The sequence below is a fragment of the Cucumis sativus genome, chromosome 6, assembly GCF_000004075.3.
Source record: "Cucumis sativus cultivar 9930 chromosome 6, Cucumber_9930_V3, whole genome shotgun sequence".
NCBI classification, from domain to species: domain Eukaryota; kingdom Viridiplantae; phylum Streptophyta; class Magnoliopsida; order Cucurbitales; family Cucurbitaceae; genus Cucumis; species Cucumis sativus.
The window spans coordinates 11,508,378-11,534,607 of record NC_026660.2 but is presented as its reverse complement, the minus strand read 5'-3'; the positions used below and the strand labels follow the sequence as shown (position 1 = coordinate 11,534,607).

General features: G+C 33.9%; 3 protein-coding genes across 4 annotated transcripts; 1 reads left to right on the top strand and 2 right to left on the bottom strand.

Annotated features, from left to right (window-relative positions):
- Positions 1-1,629: 1,629 nt before the first annotated feature.
- On the bottom strand, positions 1,630-5,331 carry LOC101210111 (probable lipid-A-disaccharide synthase, mitochondrial). Its single transcript, XM_004143183.3, has 8 exons — positions 4,936-5,331; positions 4,546-4,645; positions 3,971-4,076; positions 3,657-3,880; positions 3,418-3,496; positions 2,863-3,101; positions 2,163-2,389; positions 1,630-1,999 (listed from the first exon to the last, which is right to left on the bottom strand). The coding sequence occupies exons 1-8, from the start codon at positions 5,181-5,183 to the stop codon at positions 1,798-1,800; spliced, it is 1,425 nt and encodes a 474-aa protein (XP_004143231.2). The 5' UTR covers positions 5,184-5,331; the 3' UTR covers positions 1,630-1,797.
- Positions 5,332-12,816: 7,485 nt separating this feature from the next.
- Positions 12,817-19,990, top strand: LOC101210362 (centromere/kinetochore protein zw10 homolog). 2 transcript variants are annotated; one of them, XM_004143184.3, is made up of 14 exons: positions 12,820-13,558; positions 13,959-14,096; positions 14,435-14,605; positions 15,291-15,452; positions 15,940-16,173; positions 16,251-16,400; positions 17,043-17,135; positions 17,276-17,371; positions 17,633-17,761; positions 17,869-17,946; positions 18,838-18,996; positions 19,082-19,229; positions 19,319-19,401; positions 19,533-19,990. In XM_004143184.3, the coding sequence occupies exons 1-14, from the start codon at positions 13,001-13,003 to the stop codon at positions 19,614-19,616; spliced, it is 2,283 nt and encodes a 760-aa protein (XP_004143232.2). In that variant the 5' UTR covers positions 12,820-13,000; the 3' UTR covers positions 19,617-19,990. The 2 variants fall into 2 exon arrangements, with proteins under 2 accessions (XP_031742999.1, XP_004143232.2); XM_031887139.1 differs by lacking the exons at positions 19,319-19,401; positions 19,533-19,990 and having other exon boundaries at positions 12,817-13,558; positions 18,825-18,996; positions 19,082-19,194.
- Positions 19,991-20,242: 252 nt separating this feature from the next.
- LOC101221066 (protein disulfide isomerase-like 2-3) lies at positions 20,243-24,373 on the bottom strand. The gene is made up of 9 exons (XM_004143144.3): positions 24,143-24,373; positions 23,506-23,664; positions 22,873-22,986; positions 22,532-22,692; positions 22,339-22,438; positions 21,492-21,668; positions 21,249-21,394; positions 20,774-20,920; positions 20,243-20,676 (listed from the first exon to the last, which is right to left on the bottom strand). The coding sequence occupies exons 1-9, from the start codon at positions 24,272-24,274 to the stop codon at positions 20,496-20,498; spliced, it is 1,317 nt and encodes a 438-aa protein (XP_004143192.1). The 5' UTR covers positions 24,275-24,373; the 3' UTR covers positions 20,243-20,495.
- Between the last annotated feature and the right edge of the window lie 1,857 nt (positions 24,374-26,230).

The window sequence follows — 26,230 nt, the reverse complement described above, 5'->3', positions numbered from 1 at the left end:
TAATTACCAATTTAAAGTCCACTTTTATAAATGTAACTTTCTTTTCCAAAATTTCGAAGCTTGTAACATCCGACCTCTCATCACTTATCTCCCTTAATAAGAAGTGGAACAACTGGCTACTGAAGATCATGTCAACATTTAGCAATGGACCAAAGATGGTTTTATTGAATATTTCCATTAGTTCGCTGGCTAGTTTATCCTTTATCACGGTGTGAATCTTGTGGACTCGGCATGAAATGGTGGCAGGAAAATATTTTTCCTCAGAAACAACCATCCTAATAAGTTGATCATAGAAAAATAAACATTTCAATTATTTAATGAAGCTTATGTGCTAAATGATTAATTAACTATACCTAAACTATCAATTAATGAAAGCTAAATGACTGGATAATAAAGCTAAATGATCTTTTAACGTAGACTAAAAGATCTCTCAGATAAACGATCGGGTAAATGGTGATCGTTTAATAAGAATTAGACAATTGTTTAGTTTGGGTTAATAGATCGTTCAAAATGAGAAACCTGCCAACCATAAAGACATTTCTTTCAAATGAACGGTTAAAATAAATAAATTTAAGGGTCAATGAATATACCTTTGAAGATTCTTTCTGAGAATGGAGGTAAAAGAAAAAAAAGTTCAAACAGCAAATCAATAGTGAAGAAGAACAATGAGAGTTGAAAGAAAATTAAATGAAGAGAGAAAACAATTGAGAACAAAAGTAAGCAAATGAGATAAAACGATTGAGATTCGACCTTATAGTAATTCAACGTGTTTTAATAAAAGAAAGTCTTATATGATTGGTCAATTGTTGATAAACGATCTCCACCATTAACTAAATGACCCCTTACCATTAACTAAACGATCGTCCAATATATATTATGCGATCACCAAGTAAGTAGTAGTTGATCGCCCAGTAAATATTAGGCGATCGCTTAACATTTACTCGCCTAATATTTACTAAGTGATTGTGCATTTTTATCTGATCAAAAACACTTTTCTAAATAGCATACGGATTTTTCAATTATTAACAAATCGTCCAACTACTCTGAATTTTGATTTTGTTTTTGAAAGTGAAGTTGGAGAAAAAAAGTATTGAGTACTTAGGGGGTAAAAATGACATTTCACCTAGCAAAATGTCATGGGTTAGTCAAAGGGAAGATTTTTTTTTTATCTTTAGGTTACTTTGTGAAATTTTCTACATAAGTTTTTTCCATTTGAACAAGGGCATTCTGGGAATAAAAGAAAACAAATTAGGATATTGAGGAAGATTTGCTATATTTTCCATTTGTTTAAAAATCTGCCATATTCTTATTTACTTATCCTAAAAATGCTACCAACAGTAATTACCCCCATTGTAATATTATATAATTAATACATCATCTATATTCTTTAAAAACTTTAAAAAAATGAATTAGATTTATAATGACACAATATATTTATAAGTTTTGTTATTATTATTTAATATAATGCAACATTTTAAAATTTAATCTTCATATAATGAGAACAATATTTAAATCTATCAAACATAAACATATATGAGTTCAATCTAAAAACAAACCCGTCCATCTTAGAAATCAAAATAAAACAAAATAAAAAAGTTATGAAGCAATAGACAGGGTGTGAATGGAAGATGGTTGAAAACAGAGAACAGGGAAATTAAATCAATAGTCATTGAATAGGATGGGCACTCTGTTTGAACAGAGAACCCATCTCATCATCAATGGTTTGTTTTTCATTGAAATGCTTTCCGAACATAAAATTCCAACAACTTATCAATGGTTGACAATAAAAAAATCACATTACAAAATTGATTCTGGAGTCCTCTTATAGAACAGTATGGCAGATGCCGCTATCATGCTGGGTGTGCACATTGAAGATGTGCATTTTAAACCCTCCTTTGCCAAGAACTTCATATTGTCTTTTGAAGATGACAGCAGTTTAAGGACCTCTTTGGCTGCGACGACCTGTTTGTTGCGTAGGCCATTGTTACATATTAATTCCCTGCAACGATAAGCAGACCAAATCATGCAACAATATGTGATATGGAACTTATGGAGCTACATCCGTTTCAAATACAATTATACAAGCCTATTAAAATGTTGATATACTAGGTTGTTCTTTAATAGAAAAGATAGTTTGCATGAAAAAGGAAAAATCGTGTTACTTGATCATTGAATGTAGCTTTGCTGGAGTGCAGTCTTGAAACAGTGCCTCTGGAATAACAGGTGAGTTTAGGAGAATATTTGGAAGGGAGATGTATGATACATTCGCTTTGCGTCGAATGAACCATTCGGTTAAGAAATGAGCTCTGTAAGCAACTACACAAGGTAACCGAGCAAGTTGCAACTCTGTAACAACTGTACCAGAAGTACACAAAGCAACCTTACTTGCCTGTAAGGCAGGTAGAATTCAGTGTAGGAATGCATTTTATTGACTAGGCACAAATTCCAAGGAAAAAGTTAAAAAAAACCATTAGTTCTTGAGAGTAGTTCATTATGAGTAGTAGTATCAAGCTAAATGCATTCCTTCGAAGTTCAGAAAAGTAGATACTCAAATCAAACAACAAAGAAGCAGAAAGAAGGGATCAAAAGCCTGCATAAAAATATAAACGTTAATGGATACTTCAATTTTCACTCAAAGGATGATAATTTTATAATTTCCATTTATGGAAAGAAAATCTGATGCCAGAGATTGTTCAGAAAACAATGATTTTAAAAGCAGCAATAGTTAGTCAGCTATAAAGTCTATGCAATCAGCCTGACCAAGAACTTGGAAAAAGAAAAATCTGCATATTATAGTTTAAATTTGATGCTATGCCCTTAATTATAAGTTTGTATACATTTTAGTAGACTGAAAGGACTTACACTGAATGCATCATATTTTGCTTGAGGTGATCCTCCCGCAACCAATATGGCAGGCACAGGCCACTTATGAAGGACTCCATTTATATAGTCTTGTACATGCTGATTAGGAGCAACGTGAATGATTGTTATCAGCTCTGGGAAGGATTCTTTCAACAACTCCATAGTACTTAGATAGATTGGAATCATTCGGCTGACTTCCTGTAACCTACTTCCAGGAAGCAGGGAAATGATTGTTGCATCTTCAAAAACAAAATTCCTCAAATGTCTCACTGAGGTTTTTAAAAGGATACATGATACAAAATCCAGATTTAACCTTTTTTATTTTCCTTACCAAAGATCTAAACTTTACTAAATACCATTTATATATAAAAGAGAAAATAGGATTACAAAGTGAGTACTACCTTTTTAAGGTTTTACTCAAGGAATCTATGTTCAAAATTTGGAAAATACTAATGATAGGAGTATCAGGAAACTACAAGATTGCAAGTGTTTAACACAAATAGAAGCTGCTAAGTAGAGATGAATTCAAGGAAAGTTTGGGAGAGCCATATTTACCATCAGAAATGTTATTTTTAATTAGAAAATCTTTGCAACTTCCTCGTATTTTCAACTCTATTAACGAGGCATCCTTCCCCTACATAAAATCACAAGGCATTAATGTGGCATGCATTAAACTGAGTCAATTAGTGAGACAAAAGGACAACGAATGCAGCCTACTTTTTCATGAATGAAGTTCAAACATGATAATTTATACACTCTGCATGAACCAGGATTAAGACATATCTTAGTCTTACCACATTGAGGTCTAATGCATCCTCTAGAATGGGGTGCCCCACAAAGGTCGCAGCCAATCTGTTTGATTTGCAAACTTCTTCTTCATTAGGAAGTATGCATAAAATGTGGTCAACAAATTCAACGAGACCTTTAAGCCTTTCTTCACCTCCTTTCCAAGCCCAGAATGATGGTGCTACATAATGAAAATGCAGTGGACCATCCATTTTATAGCGTCTGTATCTAGCTGCCAAACCACCTCAGTGTTCGCATGTGCTTACAATTGTATAAACAACTAACATAAATCAATAGTCTGCAAGATGCTGGTGCAAATTACCTCGAATCTGCTTTAGGAGACGAAAAGAGAACCCTTTAGAGTCAACTGTAACAATTACATGAGGTTCAAACACAATAGCAGCCTCAACGGTCCTCTTGAGCTTTTCCTGGCATTGCCAAAGTCTCCACATAAGTCGGCCAATCCACAAATCTCATGACATAGAGGAAATGACATGCATATAAAACCAATCTTACAAATTAAAAAGTAGTCACTATTATTACTAACATGAACAGATAGTTGGATATGCTCAGTGTGACATCTCATCAAACTATAATGAATATATGGAATCTCATCAAATTCCTTGGATCTACTAAGTGCTATCTCGAAGCTCTTTCAAGATGGCATTACTTTTTGGACATGAATTGAAGTAGTTTTTTCAAAAAAAAAAAAATCTTTTAACTTGCTTCCCAATTTTACTTTTGTGTTCTTCATTCTTCGATGGCAAGTTTGTTTCTTGTCTAGTTGTACCGTATGACTATGCAGAAAATTCTTTTCTTCTCCTGTATAAAAAATAAGGGGAAAAAAAGAGAGAGAGAAACAGTAAAACACCAGTCATTATGCTTTGAATTACTCACTCTAATACTCTTTAGATGAGAAAATAACTCCCATATTCCCATTACTGCAATATCCTCCATGAGGAATAGAGACGTAAGCCCTTGCTTGGACATCATGGGGCTGTAACAACCAAAAGTGAAATTATAACGGGACAAAACAGTAGTTAAAGGATAGTCTATCACTAAAATGAAACCAACAAAGGTTTAATGGCAGAAATCTTAAAATATAATTCGTTGGTTCAGCCATAAAAATTCAGAACGTAAGCACACATGAACAAGATTGCAACTTAGAAGTCAAAATTTAAACTAATATTGCACTTTAACGCGGGTAAACCAAGTTGAAGTACGGAAAAATCAGAAAGCATCCCTTAGAACAGACGATTCGAACACTTAACGGAAGTAACAGCTTACCCTCCGACGCCGGAGAAATTAACAGGAACAGGAGAAAGCGTCCTCAGAGATGCCATGAGACGAGAAGCGATGGTATCGCCGGAAACTTCTCCGGCGACAATGAAAACCCTCAATTCGCCGTGTTTTGCAGCCATCTCGAAGGCATTAGCAGCTACCCTATAATATGAGAAGTACCTTCTCGTATTGTTGAGCAAACTCTGCATGACTCGCTGCGGTTGTAAGCAGCATTTGCAGTTCATCCATAGCATTTGACGATACAGAGAAGCACTGCCGCTGCAACTGCGTTTCTTTGCCTCCGGCGAAAATGTTCACGATGATGTGAATGTTGTGACCTTAAACCCAAATAGGGGTTTTTCATGAACCAGCCAACCATGTTTTACGATTTTTCCCCATTCGTCATGAAAATACATCTTAATTCTAATCAAATTACATACATCAATTGACCGCAAATGTATATCATTTTTTTAAAAAATTAATCCAACTCCAAAAAATAGATAATCAAAATTTTAAAGTTAAATATTCTTATTATACGATCTTTTCCATTTTAATCTATTTATGTAAATTCTCCTTCATTTTATTACATTTACCTAAAATTATTAATTTTTATCTCATAGTTTGGGTCATGATTATACCAAAATATAAGTCTATAATCATGTTTCATTTTTCTTCTGTAAAAAAAAAGTAATAACCATAATGGTAAGATGTACTTTTTGGACGGAATCAACCCTTTAGCTGGTGAATCATATTACAATTTTTGTTTACAAATTTGAACGTGAATCTCATGCGTAAATAAGGATGCAAAATACAAGTAAACAACAACAAATGTATTCACATGAAACACACATTTTGAATTACCACTTATTCATTCTCTTAGGATTGAGAAAAATATAGTCTCAATTCAAATTTAGGTTAAAATAGAGATTTGGTTCCATATTTTTAAATTTGTTCAATTTTAGTTCGTATATTTTCAATAAGAAATCATTTTATATAGCAATATTGCTAAAAATATTTTATATTTATAATAAAATTTAAGTACTATTAGACACAATTAGGAGTCCAGTGACATTAATAGACATTAATATAAGTTTTATCATTGATAGATACTAAAATTTTGCTATATTTTGTAATTATTTTGGTTCATTTTGTTATACTTAAAAATAACCTATTTTGAATTGTCTAAGAAAAAATTCACTTCAACCTACTTTTAGAGATAAGAGATGTTAGGACTTGAACAAAGAGTCTTCCCCTTGTTTGAGAAAGATTCACTTTGGGGGTTTCACCACAAACCAATTGTTCTTACAGAATTATAGGATTTAAGAAACAAGAAGTAATTACGAGAATAAGATAGTAATGTCCAATTTTCCTATGAGGACCCATCCTAAATGGGGCAAAGATTCAAGGGGATGGGGGAGGGAGTGAGAAAAAAGTTCCCATGAACTAAATGGAGATGGGGAATGCATTCTCCAACCTTGTCCGCTCTCCGCCCCGTCCTGACCCCACCCGGTCCCCATCCACATCCCCGCCTTGACTATACTTTAATTTATTTAGTATAGTTATGTAAAGTTATTGTTGAATAAGAAATTTTGAGACCAATCACAAATTGACACATCAATTATTACATTAACGATGAAAAGTGCAAATAATTGAATTTGACACTAATTAAAAAATGACATGTGACCCAAATTAAAAATTGAAAACATAAATTGGCCAATTCTAAAATGCCACATGTTTTCATTTTAACCGTTGGATCAAATTAATTATTTTGGTTCAATTAAATATTATTTACTTAGATTAATTAATTAAGTTCAATTAAGCCCAAAAATAAGCTTAGTTGAACCTAAAGATTAAATATAATCTAAGTCCATATGGTTGAGTTCATGGGTCTGATTCATGGACCAACCAGCCAGCCTCAAGCCCATAAAACCCTTCAGAGAATTCTGTAAATATAAAAGTTCAGAGCGGTTAGAAATTTTTGACTTTAGAAGGTCCAGAGAGAATTCTCCCAAGTGCTAGAAGACTCTCTAAGTCCTGAAGTCGACCATCCTTCTCTAACTCCTGAAGTCGACCATCCTCGAAGATTGAAACTCCTTTGAAGATACAAGATTTCTTCCATAACTCCAACTTCCATCGAAGATTGAAGCTCTTTTGAAGATATAGAGTTTCTTCCAAGGCTCTAACTTCAAGAACATCACGTGCTCCGCTTCCTCAAATCAAGCGTAGACATTCAATTAACTTGAAGAACATCGCGTGCTCCGCTTCCCCAAATCAAGCGTAGACGTTTCCCAAATCAAGCTTAGACGTTCAACAATCTTCAAGAACGTCGCGTGCTCCACTTCCTCCAAATCAAGCGTAAGCATCTAGTCGTGAGAGAATCAGAGTATCAAATTCTAGAGATCGAACCACATCGCATCAAATCAACAAAAATACAACATCAACTCAAGTTCAACACCACAAATCAAATTTCTTCGAAAATCTCGTGCGAACAGTTATGTTATTATTGTTATATAAAAATGCATCAAAATCTAAATTTCAAGTTTGATTATTTATTGGACAAGGTAATGAATATGTTTATGTTTAAGTTCAATATTTAAATATAGATTATATACGTAAATAATTTGATTTATGTTTTTTTTTTTAACTAAAATGTTGGTTAGTTTTTTAGTCCAAAATTTGACTAATTTTTCTTAATAAACAATTTAGTGATATATTTAATTATTTAATTATAATTTTATTAATTTAAAATAATTGGCTTTTCATAAGAAGAAAATAAAAACAAAGGAAAAAAATTCTTTTGAGGAACCCGATCCCCATGAATTTTCCATGGGAATCCCCCGTTTCAATATTTTTAGAGAATTACACGAGGATGGGGAATGAAATGGGGAGTGGGGATGGAAACAAAAAATGGCATCCCTAGTTCAACCTTGTCCCATGGACATCTCTAAGTGCAACTACTAAGCTTTAGTGGAGTATCCTGAAAGTTTAATGAAGGTTGATTAACTTTGTTAAAGAGTTCAGCTAGTTAATCTTGGACCATTGTAACTCATAATCTATAAGTTCATCAATTTTTCCATTAACTCATATCAAAATAAACCTTAGAATAATTATAGACAAATTCGAGAGTGTTCAAGTCAATTTTGAGAGAAAAGTATTAAATATATATATGATATATTTAACGCTTTATTTAGAAGGATAATACGAGGTATTTAAATATAATTTATGTATCGAAAATTTGAATACAGATTCATATCCGATTGATAGGTATGGATAGAAATTCGATTAAGTATTAATCTAATGTTTGATATTAAATTATTATGAGTAATTAAATTGTTTAATTAATATATCTATATATAATGTGTTTTAGTAAAATTAGGAAAATCAATTTTGTTGACCTTTAGAAAATCAACAAACCTTAAGCATCTTGATTGTTTGGTGTTAACTCATAAGCCTAACCCTAATCCCACTCATAAACAATCAAGTTTGTGTGTCAATTCTTGGAGCAATCACAATTGCATGAGATTGTCTTTTAAATAGAGATGTGTTAATGTGAGTAACTCTCCCGGCAATTTACCATATTTTACCACTACTTTTAAACCTTTCTATACGGTAGAAACTAAATTCCAACTATGAAATTTTGTAATTTAACCTAATTTCTTTTAGTATACAAAAAGTTAAAAGTGTTGTAATTAATATATAATTACAAATTATGAATTTATGAGATGCAAAACACGTAATTGTTTGTTTTATGTTGTTTGATATCTATAGTCTAAATCACATTCATAAATTAGATATGTCATTTTGACTTGAATAATCATGGATAGTTGGGGGAGGGGCTGGCTCACCAACATAATTTAAGTTTAGTTGGTAAAAGTTATCAACTCAATATTTGACCCATAATTATTAAATGTTGGTAGAGTTGAATTGGTTATTTTACTCAACTTTCTTTTCCCTTTATCGTTTTCAATGATTTCACCTATCAACCACTATCCATTCAAAGAATCTCCGTTCCAGAACCGTACGTGAGATTTTCATCTCATACGGCTCCCCCTTTATGTGATGCGCATAATGAGATGAGAATAATACATGAAATCAAAAAACATTGAAATACTCTCATTATGAACTCATGGGACTAGCGTTTTTACAAAAAATCTCTAGCCAACCTTCCTGTAAAAGATCACACCTCCCGTTGAAACAACTCACACTCTAATGGTGTCAAACTCCAAACCGTATTGCAACGAAAATGTCGAAACAATAGAAATAGGATGTGAGTTTGTTACAACTTTGAGATTTTCTTATCGCAAAATATTATTCTCAACTCCTTTTATACTATCAACAAAACTCAAAATGCAACGGTGGTCAACCTAAACGCCAAGTATAATAAATACCTTTCAAAATGTTTATTATAACATGTGTTTGATACATAATTACAAAACTTCGATCAAACAGCCAATGCTTAACTATTTCCAAAACGTTTGGAGTCATTCAGCCACAAATCCTTCAACCTTCTTCTTTACTTGGCCTAAAAGCCTGATCCTGGAAGATGAAAAGACAGTGAGGTTTTATGAAATCCTTTTCGCAATATCTTTTCATAAACATCATTTTGCATAAATAACATCAAATCATTTCATCTCGCATAAACATTTTTTATACTTAACAAACATATTCATAACATAACAATTTCACATAAACACACATTTGTTAACATTTATTCATTTTGCCAAGGATCTCAAACTGTTTTCTACGCTTGGTCTCATTACCTTGCATTTGAATACTGTATCAACAACATCCAAAACATACAGATTCGTCCTTGTTGCTTAGGTCGTTAAGCTTTATACGCTCCTTTCAACGCATAAGTCAGCTTCTTATCACCATGTGGTTCGTACACCCATGGTGGCCTTGACTCTTTATGTGCACATAAAAATTAGCATCATCTTAAGGAATCAACTAATGGTTTCAAAACCATTTCATAGCATGAAAATCGTAATTATCAAATCAAGCTTTAACATGATTTTTATAATGCTAGAACACATAAACTTTTCATAGAAATCTCTTTTTAAAACAATTTCATATTTGAAATAATCTTTCAAAGTAGTAAAGTGAAGCCACAAAACAGTTAAGAAGAAAACCACTTATCACACTTTAACAAAAATCCCCATCTTCCTTCTTTTTTCATGGAGAGAGAAGAGACATTTTTTAATCTTACACGTTAACCATTCTCAAATCAGATTTGACATTTTCTTAGCCAGACCTTACTTCTTGCCTAACCCCATATTACGAATAACTTTAACTACTTAACACTTCTCGTGAATAACCTTATCGTGTGGTTATATTTTTATAAGAAATCTTCCTTGCAAACTAACCAACTTTTATTCGCTTAGAACAATTATCACGAATTTAAACTTCAAGGCTTTCTCGCAGACTTCTTGATCCCGAAACTCTTAGTTCTTATAGTGAAGAATACACAAACGCCTAGTCGTTTTAGTCAAAAACTTACTCGGACTTTCTTTTAAGAGCGTTTAGACTTATAGATTATATTGTAAACCCTTCTTTTCTCAAAACTTTCTCGCAAATTAACTTCTTAATCATAAAACTTATACTAACAATAAAAAAATTTATCGCTTAATCCTTTTTACGAATTTATTCAAACGCCAATTTCTATAGTACTTTTAGTCGAAATTTTACTTCCCATACTCGAATTAAAAACGAGTCTCACAAGCGGCATGCTCTAACCATCACACCTTTGCACCCAACTCAAGCCTCCATCTATCACCTTAATTGACAACACCACAACAAACAATACTACTTTTAGTGATCAACTTCATTAACAAACCACATCTAACAACCAACACTGACATTCAACTCGTACGACCACCTTAGACAAGGAGCACCTCTAATGGTCAACTTCAACAAAGATCACATCTTTGCCACTCCACTTCGACGATCACCTCAAGTAACAAATTCAACTATCAACTTCATTGTTATTTCCAACAACTAACTCTAATAATTAACTTAACTAAATGTAATGCTAAAAGAAAACCTAAAAGTAAAAGACATGGCTTGTGGAAGTGCTTTTAAATACAAAACTAAATTATTAGTTTACAATGTTTAATATCTATCTTTTATGGTAAAGTGACAAGAGGGATTGTTTGAGTATGATCATGTCATCCTTATAGATCTACCTATCATAGACCTCCAAAAGTTTGACGACTTCTTAATAGTCACAACATAATCAAGAACGATGTTGTGACTATTTGGTGAACGTTATTGTGATCATGTCATCCTTACAAATGTAATTTGCATCTACTTGGTAAGATTGACTTGCCTAACTATCTTAGTGAATGATACTCTTTCTGTGTGCATGAAAGCGACTCATTGTTGATCACACACATATATATATACACGTATGTGATCAACAAATTTCATCACCCAAGTCCGATTCAAGTGTTTACTGAATTATACACTAGTGGCAAGTCCTAGTCGAACTCAGAACAAGTAAATTTCTCAAACAAGTTGTTTCCAACCTGAGGTAACCAAAAGAGTTTTATGTTGTGAATCAAAATGACAATAAATAATAAGTAAAAGTAGATTGTAAAATTCAATATCTAAAAGATCACATATCTTGAGTCGAAATGAGTTTTTCTCTATTCAAGGTAGTTGTTCATTGAATCATTATATATATAAAACCCTAGAATTCTTATATTTTGTTTGTCGTTTGCCTCTGCCCTGCCCTTTGAGATGTTAGACGTCAATACGCACTACACACCACTTAACCATTTTTTCGTTCGCCGTCACATTCCGGCCGTACTTAACCCCTTTTGAAAGTTTCAATTTCTGTTCACTTTGTGTTCAATTTCCAGCGACCTCATAGACGTCACTTATTATTATTTGTCTTCAAAACCCCTTCCCCACTCTCTGGGGGTTTTTTAATGGTTTTTCAGCATTATCTCTTTTGGTGTTTTTTTATTTTATTTGAGTTAAATTTTGAGCTTTGAGAAATTTGGGGTCTCAAATTGTTTTATACTTTTTTCCCTATAGCTAGCTGGTATTGTTTGGAACATGGGAGAGTGTGAGTGCTTAGTTTCAGAGTTGGAAAATAGGTCCGTTTACATTATGATTTTCTCCCTTACACATACAAAATTTGGAGAACAAGAGCCACATATCCATTTTTCTAAATTATGAAAAAAAGAGGTTCAACAGCCAACCTAGCCCGACCCTTTTTGGGATTGGGTTGGGTTGGATTGACCTTTACATTTAAGGTTCAACAGCCAACCTAGCCCGACCCTTTTTTGGATTGGGTTGGGTTGGATTGACCTTTACATTTTGAATTGGCATGATTCATTTTTTTGCCAACCTCGATAGTTTGGGTTGGTGGTCCATATATTTTCTCCAACTCGACCCATGTACACTCTCTCAAATATAAAAGATCTATTTTTTTTTCAAACTCGTATTTGGTACACGATCTTGAACAAAAATAGTTGGATATTGGTACACGTTTAGATTTCACTACTACCAAATCTGACCAATATAAAAGATCTTGAAAAAAATCTAACACAAAACTTTTGAAAAAAATCGTTTAGATTTGAACCTAGATCGGGCTCCTGTTGACGGGACATCTTTGATATTTTTTTTATTGAGGGGGTGTGAGTTTTTTCCGTTTTTCAAAATTGTTATATATGGTAAATATTCTGCTTTTGTGTTATTTTTGAGAAAAATCCCTATTTATATATCTATATATACATATAATTAGTAAGAAATCTACCTCATTTACAAATTTGCATGTCACTTCTTTGTTAGTCAACCAATCATGAAATTAACTCAGGAACATTTTTCAAACTTCTAAACCATCTCTTTTTAAAATTCAGGATCAAATAACCAAAACAAAGTGCATTTCCTACGACACGTCGTTCCAACTGAACGACAAGTGTTCTACGGGTTAGTATCCGACTTCCCACAATCCTCATCCCAATTTCCTAAATGCCATTCAAGTTCCGTCGCTGTATCTAATTCCGGCAGTGCAGTTCTTCATATTTCAGGCGACCTCTTCTTTCAACCTCCACCGGGTTCAGACATGGAGGCCTTATTCGGTTCGATTGATATACGTGAACTCCTCTCGGCTCAGGACATCTCCGATCCGACGGCGCCTCTCTCCGCCCCCGATCTTCGCCTTCTTGTCAACCGCCTCGAGTCTCACTCTCTCCAGATCAAAACTAAGATACGCGATTACTTACTTTCTCATCATCAAGAATTCTTAAACCTCTTCTCCCTCTGTAATGACGCAGTTTGCCAGTATCAAGAGATCTCCAAGGACGTGTCGAATGTGCTGGAGTTGATTACTGACCCCCCGATTGAGGCCAAGACGCGTGAGATTATCGATGACATGAAGGAGAAAACTAAGGCCGCTAGGGAGAAGAGAGAATTGTTGCAGCTTGTGAAGGTAATTGTGGAAATGGACGACAGATTGAAGGGTCTTAGAGAAGCAACAAGGAAAGGAATGCTCAAATTTGGAGCGGAAGAAGTAAGAGAGCTCAAGCATGCTCTACGGATTTACAATGATGATGACTGTAAAGATGGAGAGCCCTTGGTTTACGGGCTACTGAAAAGGGAGTGGCACCAGTGCTTTGAGGAGGTGAGGAAACTTTAGTATTTGGAATATATTTATGTATGAGACTTGCACTTTATATTTTCGTCCTGAAGTGTACAAACTAGAAATGACTTGAAGTTGTTGTGATATTATGTTCTTTACTTGAAGCTTATGATGATTTAAAATGTCAGTTTAACAGCTCACAAAATGCATGGAGGTCGAGATGATTATGAATCTTTGTATAGTTTTCATAGTTTAGATTTCAGCATTTGGATAAATTTCAATTCTTTATGTTAATTTGTTAGGGTGAAAATATGTTTGAACTTGAATTAGATGATCTTGGGTCACTTGTGTTTTGTCAATTCTGAACTGATAACTTGGGTGGTTTTGTTTTTCACATTAATTTTTCTTTTATCTTTTCAAGATTTTGCATTTGGATTTATAGATTCAAGACATGCTTGTGAAAATCCTGGAACATGCAGTAAGGTTTGATCAGCAATCCATTATACTTGAAGTGAAATACTGGTTAAGTATTGACGAAATTGATGGGATTGAGCTATGCACAGTTTTGGAAGCAATGGATGTAAGCTTCGTCTCCCTTTTACTCCCTTACTTTCGTTAGAGACTTACCGCATGTACATTTTCCTGAACTCGACCAGCATTCATTAATTATTTAGTTGTAGCTTTCACTGTTTCGCATTTTAGTTCTTCAGAATTTCAGCATTTTTTTATTACATGGATCATAAGTTTGTTATGTAAATAAATATTGCAATTTTTAATTGATTCAATAATTGGAGCCTCCTATTCTAATTTTTCCCCTCTAGCAGTTTGAGGCATTTTATTTTTATTTGTCCCGAACTCTTAACTTCCATTTACTTAATATAACAAAAGTTTTTAATTCAGTTGAAGCCTCAATGACAGGTTGTTGGTATATTGGATTATGGCCTTGCCAAAGTGGCCGATTTGATTATCAAGTTTGTTGTTTCTCCGGCCTTAACTGGCAGCTCACCAATATCTTATGTGGAAGAAATAAATCATGATGGTGAAGGAAAGTGTATAGCAGTCTTGAAGTTAGTGCCATCCATAGAAAAGGTTGATAATCTTCCACCATTTGATGGTTTTGTTGCTTGGTATTTATTTGTTTATTTAATTATTCATACATAACGGACTCTAGATAGCTCGTGGAAATCAAGAGAGCTAATTGCTTTCTTAAGTGTATTAATACCATTTTTGATAACGTATTATCAGTCAACTTATACCAAAAATTACAGCCAGGCTCTTGTTCTTAATATGAATTATGAGCATGAGAGAGTATCCCAAGAGGAACTTGTGGGATAAATGTCAGCCTTTTTTGTTGTGCTTAATTGTTTTGTAATTAGAATTAGAATTAGAATTAGGATTGAATAATGACCCTTTACACTGTTCACTAATGTTTGGAAAGAGAATTAAATTCCAGTCCATTGGAAACAAAAAAAAAAAAGGAAAAAAAAGAAAAGGAGGTAGAGGATGGGAAAATAAAAAATGGCTGGACCCAACAAGATGGGAGAATAAAATGACATTCATTAAGTCTTCAATTTTGGTGCTACTATCACAAATTTGAAATACTTTGGTTATTAATGGAAATGAGGGTGGTATCTCACTCTTCTATTCTACCATTTCTTGGCTGGCCAAAAAAAAATTTAACTTCTGCTTAATTATACTAACTGATGTCTTGAAACTTGTGTACTTTTGATATTTTGTTTATTCAGAAAGTTAACTTCGATCTCATTATCTTCAGATTGAGAACATTGATGGTGAAACCATATACTCGGAGGTAACTCAGATTGTTAAGTTCATCTGCAAACACATATGTTATCAAAATAACTCTTGGATTCAACATTTTGGGAGATTAACATGGCCTCGGATGTCAGAATTGATTATATCTGGTTTTCTTTCTAAGGTTTGTTCTTGTAATTCCTTAACATGACACAAGATGAATCCACCTATGTATGTTTTAAAATGTCTAGGTAAAGCATATTTATAGGTTGTCATGGGACTTAAAACTTATAATATAAATATTTTTCACGTGAAACCTCACAATATCACGTGGATAGTAAATTTGGATGTGGTTGGTTGGACTCCACTTACCATTTGTATTCTGCAGAAACTTAAAAACCTATTTATTTACAGGAGCTGATTAGAATATATTTAGGCCAGAAACTGATGGGCTATAAGTTCTTGTGGCCACATTTAGTGACCTTCTTTCTTTTTTCTTAGTTTTTAACATGGGAATGCATGAAATCTTGTAACCTAATAACAATAATGAATATTCTAGCATCATAAAATTATAGGTTGTGATCAGCTGGATTATTCAGGTTATAGAGAGGGAGAGAGAGCTAAGCTAGAAACTAGAATCTATAATTTTTTTTTCTTTCAACTCTTTTCAGGTAGTTCCAAAAGATGCTTCAAAGCTTGCTGGATTTCAGAAGATTGTTGAAAGTACATCCAAATTTGAGGGTGCATTAAAGGAAATGATGTTCATATCTCCATCTGATGCAAATGACGAAAGGCTGAGTAATTTTGCTGAAAATGTGGAGGTTCACTTTGCTTCTGGGAAGAGGAAAGAAATTTTAGCAAAGGCCAGAAATTTGCTTCTAAAATGCGATTTCTCTGTCCCTAAAGTAAGTTCTTAGGACATGATAATATTCCTTCATAATTATTATAGTACGGCTGTTTTATGTAATCAATATGAATACAGGAACTCACAATCAAAGGTGATAAGCAAAAATGGAATGAAATGGCTAAAAGCTCTTCAAATCAGGTTGTTGACTTACTTTTCCTATCTGAGAGATGTGTGGTGTCTGAAGCTGCCGCCCAATTGATGGAGCTAGTTCATCAAACATTACAGGTTGACTTATGCACTTAGACAATGACTTCTTGTCTCAATAAGGACTTAGAAATGACTTTCATTTATGTTTATCAACACTTAAATATTTGTTTGTTTTTTAGTGTGTATTTAAAACATTTTAATATGATCCAGTTAACTTTTGAGTATTCATATGCTGTAGCATGGAAATGGGAGAAGTGAGAACATCTGATGAAGAGAGCTATTTCAATTTATATCTGGAAGGGCTTAGGACTGTATTAAATAGACAGACGTCAATATAGACTTCCAGTTAAGAATTCAATTCAATGCCTCTTCCAGAGGGATAGAGAAGTGAAAATGCATTTCACTATTAGAGAAGGGTGAGCCCTCTTGGAATGAATGATAAGAGATTAAGCTTGGAAATATAATTTTTTTGCAAAAGATTATTGAAATTAAGCACGGAATAACACAAAACATTTGTTTTTAAAAGAAAAGATTATCAATAATCTTGAATTTTTTTCATTTTGATACTAGGTTAGGTTTACCTTGACAAGTTTTTCTGGATATATGTTACCTCTGATTGTTGACAAATATTTCTAAATGATTTTTACCGTAATTGGGATGTAATTTTATCTATGGAGATTCTGATCATATGGTAATGGAAGTATGTAATTCTGATTGTAGGATGTTTGTTTGTCATCCACCAGAGTCGCTTTGGAATTTTATCATGCTGCTAGGGATGCCATACTCCTTTATGAAGTTGTTGTTCCAGTCAAGGTGTGCATTTGAAGCAGTATGCTTAAAACAGTTCACTGTGGGCAATTGATTCTATCTTACTTTGATTGTAGTTGAAGCGGAATTTTTCTTTGCATGTTTATTGTCCCATCACTATATAATGACCTTTGCTATTTGTGAAGCTAGAAAGACAGCTTGATGCTGTCAATCATGTTGCAGTTCTCATGCACAATGACTGCCTTTATTTATCTCAGGAGATACTTGGATTTGCATTTGAGGTACAGTACGTAATTTTGACATTTTTATGTATTAAATGTTTTCTAAAAAGTCATCATGTCCTCTCCCACTCCCTCCTACTTCACTTAAGGTCAAATCCAGTCTTCGTTGATCTGAAGTTCTCTTTTTCTTTATTTCTGATTGTTCTTGTTTTGGTTTAAATTCTTCGCAAAAAGGAAAAGAATTCTGGACCTTTAGATCTGAAATAGGCTTAGAAGTTTTCCATTCTGAATGTAACGGATCTGATTTACCTCATGTTTCAGTATCGATCAGACTTCCCAGATTTCCTAAAAGAACATGCTGTCTTTGTTGATATGGCTCCAAGGTTTCGTGAGATGGCCGAAGAAACAATGCAAAAACAGCTTCAGCTTATAACTTGTAACTTGAAGGAGGTTCAAAGCTTATTAATGGAAACTCATTGTTTGAAATTTGGGACTAAATCTCCTTATTAAAGACGTTATATTTATTTTGTCATTTTGACCGGTTTTCTTTGGAGTAGGCTATAGATGGTGCAGATGGATTTCATAACACACATAGAAGGCAACAATTTGAATCTGCGAAGTTCAGCATAGATCAGGTAGCATAAGCTTTGCCGCTCCTCACTTTTAGTATAAATTCACTATTAAACTCAAAAGCTTGATCATCTAATTAGGTCAACTTGATATTATATTCCATTCTCTTCCCAGTTGGAAATGGAATCGGTTGTAGTTTTTTTTTTTTTCTTTTTTTATGAAAGACAATGGGTTGTAGTTTGATTAAGAAGTCTTAATGCAGGGACTATTAATATTAAAATCAGAGAAGGAAAGATATGGAATGTGGTAAAGTAGGGGAGATTTGATCTAGGTTCCGCTATGATTATTGTGTTAAATTACCATCAATCTCAAAAGTTCGACATATTTGTTCAGTAAATTACATCATCCAAGTCCTCTTTTTTTTTTTTTTAATTCTTCTTTAGTCAAATGGGGTAATGGAGATTTTAACCGAGGATCTTTTGGTTCTCAACATACATGGATGCGAGCTAAGCTAAGCTCTTTTTGGCATTATCCAAGTCCAGTCATTCTTAGAAGTAATGCAGTTACGATAACTGTAACTATAAGTTTCCTCAAAGAAGCGTTTCAAATTTTTTTAACCTTGCTATAGTTCTTTCTGAAGTTAGAGGTTTGCATTGACATCAAAAGAATAATAATAATACTAAAATAAATTTTATTTTAAAAAAATGAAATGTACAATGCTAGAAGTGAAAAGGGGAAAAATTACAAAGATCCTTTACAATGGAGAAATTAGAAGTGAAATTGTTTGCAGAGAGTTCCAAAAACAGTGAGCTGCCAGATTGTATCCAAGGACATCACAATCTCTTGCTTGGATACAAACTTACTATGCTTCATGGAATCCATTTTTTTAAACGTACATTCCTTTTGCAGCTGTATCCATTCATTTATTTTAACGGCTTTAAAGATTTGTGGATCAGGTTTTATTCATTCTCGAGAAAGTACATATTATCTGGGAGCCACTCTTGTTACCTTCCAAGTACAGAAGATGCTTCTCTACAGTCTTAGAGTCGGTTCTATCAAGAATCACAAAAGAGATACTTCTTTTAGATGACATAGCTGTAGAAGAAACATTAGAGGTAGGTATATGCATTAGGGTGTTTAGCTTTTGACATTTGTCTTTGAATGAAAGCTGCTTCCTGACGGATAATTTTGTGTTTGTAGCTTCAAAAACTCATTCACTTGATGTTAGACAGCATATCACCTTTATTGGAGACCCTGATTACAAAACATCAAGAGAAATCGGAGGAGAGTTCCTTGTACAGTCATGATATTTTTATACCGTCTCTCAGGAAACTCCGTAAACTCGCAGGCATGCCCCATGCTTTCACCTTCTGCTCATCAATTCGCCTGAAAGATTATGTTTTAGCTTAATAAGCTATTGTTGTCTAAAATTTGCAGAATTACTAGATATGTCTCTCGTATCCATTACAACGGAATGGGAAACTGGAGAATTGCTCATCTCTGGGTTTACTGCATCCGAGGTATGTGTAAACGTTTCTTTATATACTTAAACTTATGTTGGATCCTTTGACAATACCTTAACCCATATCCAGTTGAGTTATGCGCAGTCTGAATCTCTAATTATAAGTCAAAATGTATATAACTTTAACAGGTTGAGGATGTCATCAAGGCCATATTTGCTGATTCCCCCTTGAGGAAAGAATGCTTATGGAGGATAGAGAGTACAGTATCCTAATTATTTAGCTAATTTTCTAGCGAGCTATTTGTGGTTGGAGGCTGATCAATTGTTGATGTTGGAACAACTAACAAGTTGCGATGGAAAGACAGTTTTGTTCAACACAGTTTCACTTCCAGACAAATTGATCAATTTCCCTCACTTTTTTTCTTTTTCTGTGTGAGATTTTGGAGATATAGTTGTAATTACATTTATTTTTTTGGGGGAAAACTCTTAAAGGTTTTAATTATTTGTTTCATGCTTGTTAGATGGCAGTGTGAGGATGCGAACCATTGCTAGCACTACTTTATGTTTTTGCTTATAGAACTAACCAAGAGTAAATTATTATTTTTGTTTTTATGATGACAATGTGAGTGAAATATTATATATCGTCATTACTTGTTTCTTAGAACTTTTAGATGGGGAATACGTTTTTTGAAATCATTCGTGTACTCGTGGATTTATAGTGGAAAAATGAATTTAAGCGTAGAGCCATGCATTGGCATTGCCATTTGGCATTTGGCATCAACAACAAACCTCATTTTCGAAAAACACAATCTAAATGTTACAAAGTTATGAAGATAGAGTTGTTAGTGTTAAGATATAGAACTTTCAAATGATTAAACTAAAACATATTAGGTGGGTTGTAGTAAATAAAAAAGTCTAAAGATAATTGATTAGAATTGGAACACTATGAGTTATGGTCGCATCCGAGACTTAGGAGTCGATGTTAAGGGAAGGGACAAAGGTAAGCACAAGAAAGTGGTAAATAAACACACCCACCCCGTCGACCATGAAGGAAACAAAGTCTCATTTAATTTATAAACCAACCACCACCAAGTGTCCTAATTAACACATCAAAAATCATCCACTCTCCTTTAACTATGTCTTCCGACTTCTTCATAGCTCATCTTTAGTTACTGTCTCATCTTCGCCTCCCATAAGCTCTTCCAGCGAAAACTCATCTTCTTCGATAACCTCGCCGTCTTTACCGTCCCATGGTTCTGTCTTCACAATTTCTGGAGTGCTTTCTAGAGGCAAATTCCCTTTTCCTCCACGGCCAGCTTCTTTTACAAACTCGCTGTTGTATGAGAAACAAATCATATGTTAACAAAAAGGCCATTTTATACATTTTTTAAGATGAGGACATTGGGAAGGGATGTGAAGTTATAGCTTACATAATATGCTCGAGCTCGAATGCACTCTTAAGGGGAGCATATGCTCCTTTCTTCACATTCAAAGCCACCAAGGCAGGGTACCCATATCCACCAACTCCCACACGCTGTTCAAGATCGGGTTGCTTACCGGCGGCTGCCCAAATATAGCTGCAGAGTAATATACCGTCAATACGCATTCCTATGGGAGCAAAAATCACCCAAAGTACAGCAGTAATTGCCAACTTTTAAGTGTAACAATTCAACCCTAAACTAATTAGGAGTTAAAATAAGTTAAGAACTCTCTTTCAGCTTGAGGGTATAATTGTAATTACCACGGTGGCGCTTTTTGCAAAGTGTAACTACATTGTCTTTGAAATTATTATGTCTATTAGCATACGAAAGACTATATGATAACCATTAGTCAAGAATTTGGGTTAGAAGTTTAAAGAATGGGGCAGAGGTATGAGGTATGGTATGTGATCTTAGATAAACTTGCCTGTAGGGACTTCTTCTGAACTTCTCGGCAACTGATAACAATTGCTTGAGGTATCTGTTCCTTCCTTCGGCCTTGGAATCCAAAATGTCGGGCAGGAAAGCAACAAAACAAATGGCAGCCGATGCACATTTCTCATCCATGACGTCCTATAGGAGTGGGGCAATAAGATTCATACTCCCAAGTGTATAATCATAAAATATTTCACAAACCAATTACTGTTAGCATAACAAGCGAGCAACTTACAGAACCAGTGAGCTCCGTCACTTCTGGGGGTGCAACATTTGTCTCTAGCTGGTCTAAAGCAAATGACTCGATTCCTGATGCTGTTCTTGCACCCTCATACGTAATTGGACTGTACTTGTCAGCACCGAACACCAAGATGGTAGGGAATCCTTGCACGTTGAACCTGCTCATGAGAGACTGGCAAACCCCGTGGTGGGTTAGATGTGGCTCGGATCAATCAATTGTATGATAAGTAAATAAAGACTGTATGAAAGTAAAATAAATTGGAACGAAAAGGAAGACCGTTCAATAATTTCAGAAATCAAGTGAATCAAAGATTCGATTTTGCTACAGGCATTACATTCGTTTACAAATCATCACTTTCAAAGGAAGAGTAAATTCAAGACCTTCTATCTTCACCAAAAAATTATCTAAAAAACCAAGACAATAAATTATAATAAATAAATAAAACTCACTTCCAAACATCACCAATTCCTCTGGATGTTTTTCTGAGCAATATTTTCAACATGTACGCTTTTGGACTTGCATAATATGATTTTTTACTTGAAAACTTCTAAATAATCAGCCTTACAGACATTTAGAGAAGGAACTAGAACGGGGCTGGTAGGTGATCAAAGTCATATATAGACAAAGACGATCAATCAAGTGATCGATCAGATGCAATGAGGCAATCCATATTAATTTTGATCAAATGATCTCAATATAAGTCTACAATTAGTTGTTAATCGATATTGACAGTGGCACAGTATATTCCACTAGGCATCGCACTTCGAAATGCATATGACAGATTCCATAAAGATTCAGATAATTTCTTGCTCAGATACCTACAAGCTGAAATTTGACTAACCTTCTCAGCATCACAATCTACGTGACCCAACTTCACTTTCCCCTTCAAATTTTTAGCAGCCTTCTTCCATTCTGGAGCCAAACGTTTACAGTGTCCACACCTTAAAAGATAAATTTGAAAAATGAAATAATCAAGCTCAAAAGAATATAAAATATAATCTAGCTCTAAAATACAAAGAATTATAAATCCTTACCAAGGAGCAAAGAACTCCACAATCCAGAGATCTTTACTTTTTATCACTAACTCATCAAAGTTTCGAGAATTCAATTCTTCTGAAGCATTAGGTTCTGATTTCTCATTTGACCCACCTCCAGTTGTTTTTCCATTTAGACGTTCCTTTAACAGAGCCTTCACCTGTGAAGAAGAAAATGAACGAAATGTTTCAAATGCACGTCTGAAGAATGTTTCAAGTTTTTCAGAATTGTGCAAACAATCTCAAAGGAAATTCGAAGATGTTATCTAGCTAATGAAAAAGCCAAAAACAAAAAGAAGAAAAAAAAAGTGAGCGTTCTCCCAACATGTTTTGATGCGAACCTGCTGCAAAGCAAATTCTGCAATTGGTTTAACATCCCGAGCTCCTTGGTAGTCTACCGGAGGCTTTCCAGGTGCAAAGACTTTTATGGTTGGGAATCCTTTAATGCCATATTCCTGGAGATATATGAAAATTGAGGGGATCACAGTGATTATTTCATAATTAGAATAATAGGCCCAACTGAAGTCTTTCAATTTTTATATCCAAACTCAAGTTCTTAACATCAATGTAAGAATATAATTGAAGACAGAATATTATACAGACTCAAGTGGCCACTTCAAAATTTTAGCAGTCGTTTTCATCTAGATAACCCTTACATTCTAAATTCATGCTCAAATGCCGAAACAATAATGCAGCACCTATCTTCATCGCCTACTCACTTTTCGCTGCCTTTTCCTCTTTCAAGGAAAGCCAGAATATGGAATGACAGGACTGATTAAGTAACATAAAGTTAAGGCATCAACCACCATCTATTCCTAAACAATAACGGTAAGGACTAAACACTTAAAAAATGTAACAACCGACTTTCAATGACAGATAGGAATGACTCCAACAATTGTAAGTTATGAAAGTTTATTGATGGAAGAAGGGAAACCCTAAAGGGAAAAAAAAAGCTTGGAATATTAATAGTGAACCTGAGCAAGTGACTTGTGCGCGTCTGCATCAAGTGCTGCTACTGTTGCCACTCCTTTCAAGACGGTAGCCGCTTTCTCCCATACAGGCGTGAGGGCTTGACAATGACCGCACCAAGGTGCAAAGAACTCAACAAGAACGATGCCATTTGAGTTCAAAACCTATTACATCACAAAAGTTACATTCTAAATTCCAAAAATGCAAATTCCGGACGTATAACTTTTAAAAACTAAACCGAATTGCACAATCGAGACATCGGACTACGGTAGAAATGAGAAAGAAGAAGTAATAACAACAACAAACTAATAACTGCACCTAGCCGAAAAAAAAAAAAAAGGAAATAGATCCCTACGCCGATCTAATAAGAACCTTACGACGTACAAATAAAATTCACATCCGGTTTCAAACTGAAATAATATAAATGAAGGATAAGCAAGAATCCAATTAACGCATAAAATAGTGAGATCGTCTTAAACCTGAAAGTAATAACAATGAAGAACGACACCAAGTATTTGCAAAGCTCACAAAAACACATTCCAATTACTAAAAAAGAAATCAAGAAGCAGTTAAAAAAAAAAAACAAGAACGGTAGATACAATGAAATTGGGTAAGGAAAGAAAATGGAGATTGGAAACAGACCTTGGACTTGAAGTTGGAAGGAGTAAGTTGAAGAACTGGAGACGATGGTCCATAGAGTGCGTTACTGAGATCGAATCGAAGGAAGAAGATGAAGAGCAGGATCGTTAAAATGGGCGATTGACCACTTCTCATTCTGTCTGGTTATTGATGTTTTTTGTGGATCAAGGTAGAAACCTCTCGATGAACAAGCGCGCTGAGATTGATAAACCCTCTACAATTGTTAAACTCAGTTTTTTCTTTTTTTTTAAAAAAAATATTATTATCGTTATTATTTAAATTTTTGGCTACTGGTGAACGAGTTTTTACGTGTGACAGCCAATGAGAGGTTTACATGTCAGCAATGTAGTTTTCGAAATTCTTCAGGCAAGAAGTTTTAAATACGTGTGCTTCTCTGATTGGCTGCTATTTGTTGCATTTGCATCACTTTGCCCATTTTATTTTCCTCTCCGTTTTTCTAATTTACTATTTCTTTTAAGACTTAATTTAAAAAATAACCTATCAACTTTTCATTTTGGATAAAAGATATCTCTAAACTATCGAAACTTTTTTTAAAAAAATTCAAATAAAATCTTTTGTTTAAAACTATTATTGTAATATATGAATTGAAATTGCTATTGTCTCCTTAAAAAAAAATAGAAGTCTAAATTAAAAATATCTCTATGGTTAATATAATTATAAATTTATTTGAAGAACTGTTAGGTTTGATGAGATTGCCTCTTGGTAAAAAGAAAAAAGAAAAACCTAAAATCCATCATCTCCATCTCCATCTCCATCTCCTAAGTGTAAGAACCCATTTTACTTAGTAAAATACTATCATAATATGAAGTTGGGTCAAACAAGAGGGAAAAATAATTATTATATTGCACCTAATTAATTAACCAAATAGACAAATAATAAGGAGAGGATTAGATGTATTTACAAACCCTAATCAAGGTTTATTATTAATTTAAAAAGCATTTGAAGACTAGGAATGTTGATATTTCATGCATTTAAGTATATATATGGATTGTTTGGCTTGTAATATTAAAGATAATTAAGTAAATTATACAATAATCAATACCAAACCAAAACAATTTAATTTCACAACTTTCAATTTAATTAGAGAAATTATAATCAAAGATTTCCACATATTACTATATAACTAATGACACATGAACAGTTAGTATTGTCGTTTGAAGAAGTATAATGAAGATATATTTTGAATTAGACAAACATGCACGAATTTTTAAAGCCAAAATTGTGGAAATCTTGAGGCAAAGCTAAGGGACTAAACATGCCTTCTTTGAACAATCATCAAACTTCTTACATGGTTCAACTCATTTGGCTACTATTCTAATAGTTTTTCTTTATGTGAATATCCAATAGACATCTGTAATTTTAACGTGAAAAAATGGCTTTCTCAAATTGAGGAGTAAAAAACTATGTGACCGTAGTCAAATTCTTCACTATCAATAATAATAATAGGTACACAAATAACATGTTGAGAAAAACATTTACGCAACTTGATAACATTACATGAAAGAAAGAAAAAAAAACTATGTTGAAAATGGCATCCAATTGTATCACATCCTTCACGGAATATTGTTTTGGGTAAATCTCTTTTGACTCTGTTCCTCCACATATGCATACACCAAAAATGTTCGCCTCAATAATTTGGCTTTTGACAAATCTAGAGTCATCAATGATGTAAGTATTCCTTTCTTGTTCTCTTTATTTAATTTGAAAGCATGTTTAGCTATAGAAATGTTTCTATATTATTTTCAACGTACTCATATTTTTAGATTCTAAATTAAATTGAGTTAAGATCTAGTGTCGTCAATGTTATGTTGATTGTTACATGCTTCTGGACTATGATATGTCTGTCAACTTTGACTGTTAGGCTTTATACCCCACCTGTATTATGTTCCTATCTATGGGGTCACTTGCATGACTAGGGGTGTTCCTATGAGACAACTCGCACAATTAGGGATGTACCTATGAATCACATGCACGGTTAGAGGTCAGTTATACTGTGGTCATATGGGGTCATTTGCACGACTAGGGTATTTCAACAGGATCACTCGCACAATTAGAGATGTACCTACGTAT

Bases quoted from the DNA above. Each gene is read 5' to 3' on its own strand.
- LOC101210111 (XM_004143183.3), bottom strand. From the start codon at position 5,183: ATGCTATGGATGAACTGCAAATGCTGCTTACAACCGCAGCGAGTCATG. The intron at 3,102-3,417 runs GTAAATATGGCT...TTGTTTTTGAAG, and splicing joins TAAAAATAACATTTCTGATG to ATGCAACAATCATTTCCCTG. The intron at 2,000-2,162 runs GTAACACGATTT...TTATCGTTGCAG, and splicing joins AAGCTACATTCAATGATCAA to GGAATTAATATGTAACAATG.
- LOC101210362 (XM_004143184.3), top strand. From the start codon at position 13,001: ATGGAGGCCTTATTCGGTTCGATTGATATACGTGAACTCCTCTCGGCT. The intron at 17,372-17,632 runs GTACAGTACGTA...CTCATGTTTCAG, and splicing joins TACTTGGATTTGCATTTGAG to TATCGATCAGACTTCCCAGA. The intron at 17,947-18,837 runs GTAGCATAAGCT...TTTGTGGATCAG, and splicing joins CGAAGTTCAGCATAGATCAG to GTTTTATTCATTCTCGAGAA.
- LOC101221066 (XM_004143144.3), bottom strand. From the start codon at position 24,274: ATGAGAAGTGGTCAATCGCCCATTTTAACGATCCTGCTCTTCATCTTC. The intron at 22,693-22,872 runs GTTCGCATCAAA...TCTTCTTCACAG, and splicing joins CAGAATTTGCTTTGCAGCAG to GTGAAGGCTCTGTTAAAGGA. The intron at 20,677-20,773 runs GTAAGCTATAAC...CTCATACAACAG, and splicing joins TTCGAGCTCGAGCATATTAT to CGAGTTTGTAAAAGAAGCTG.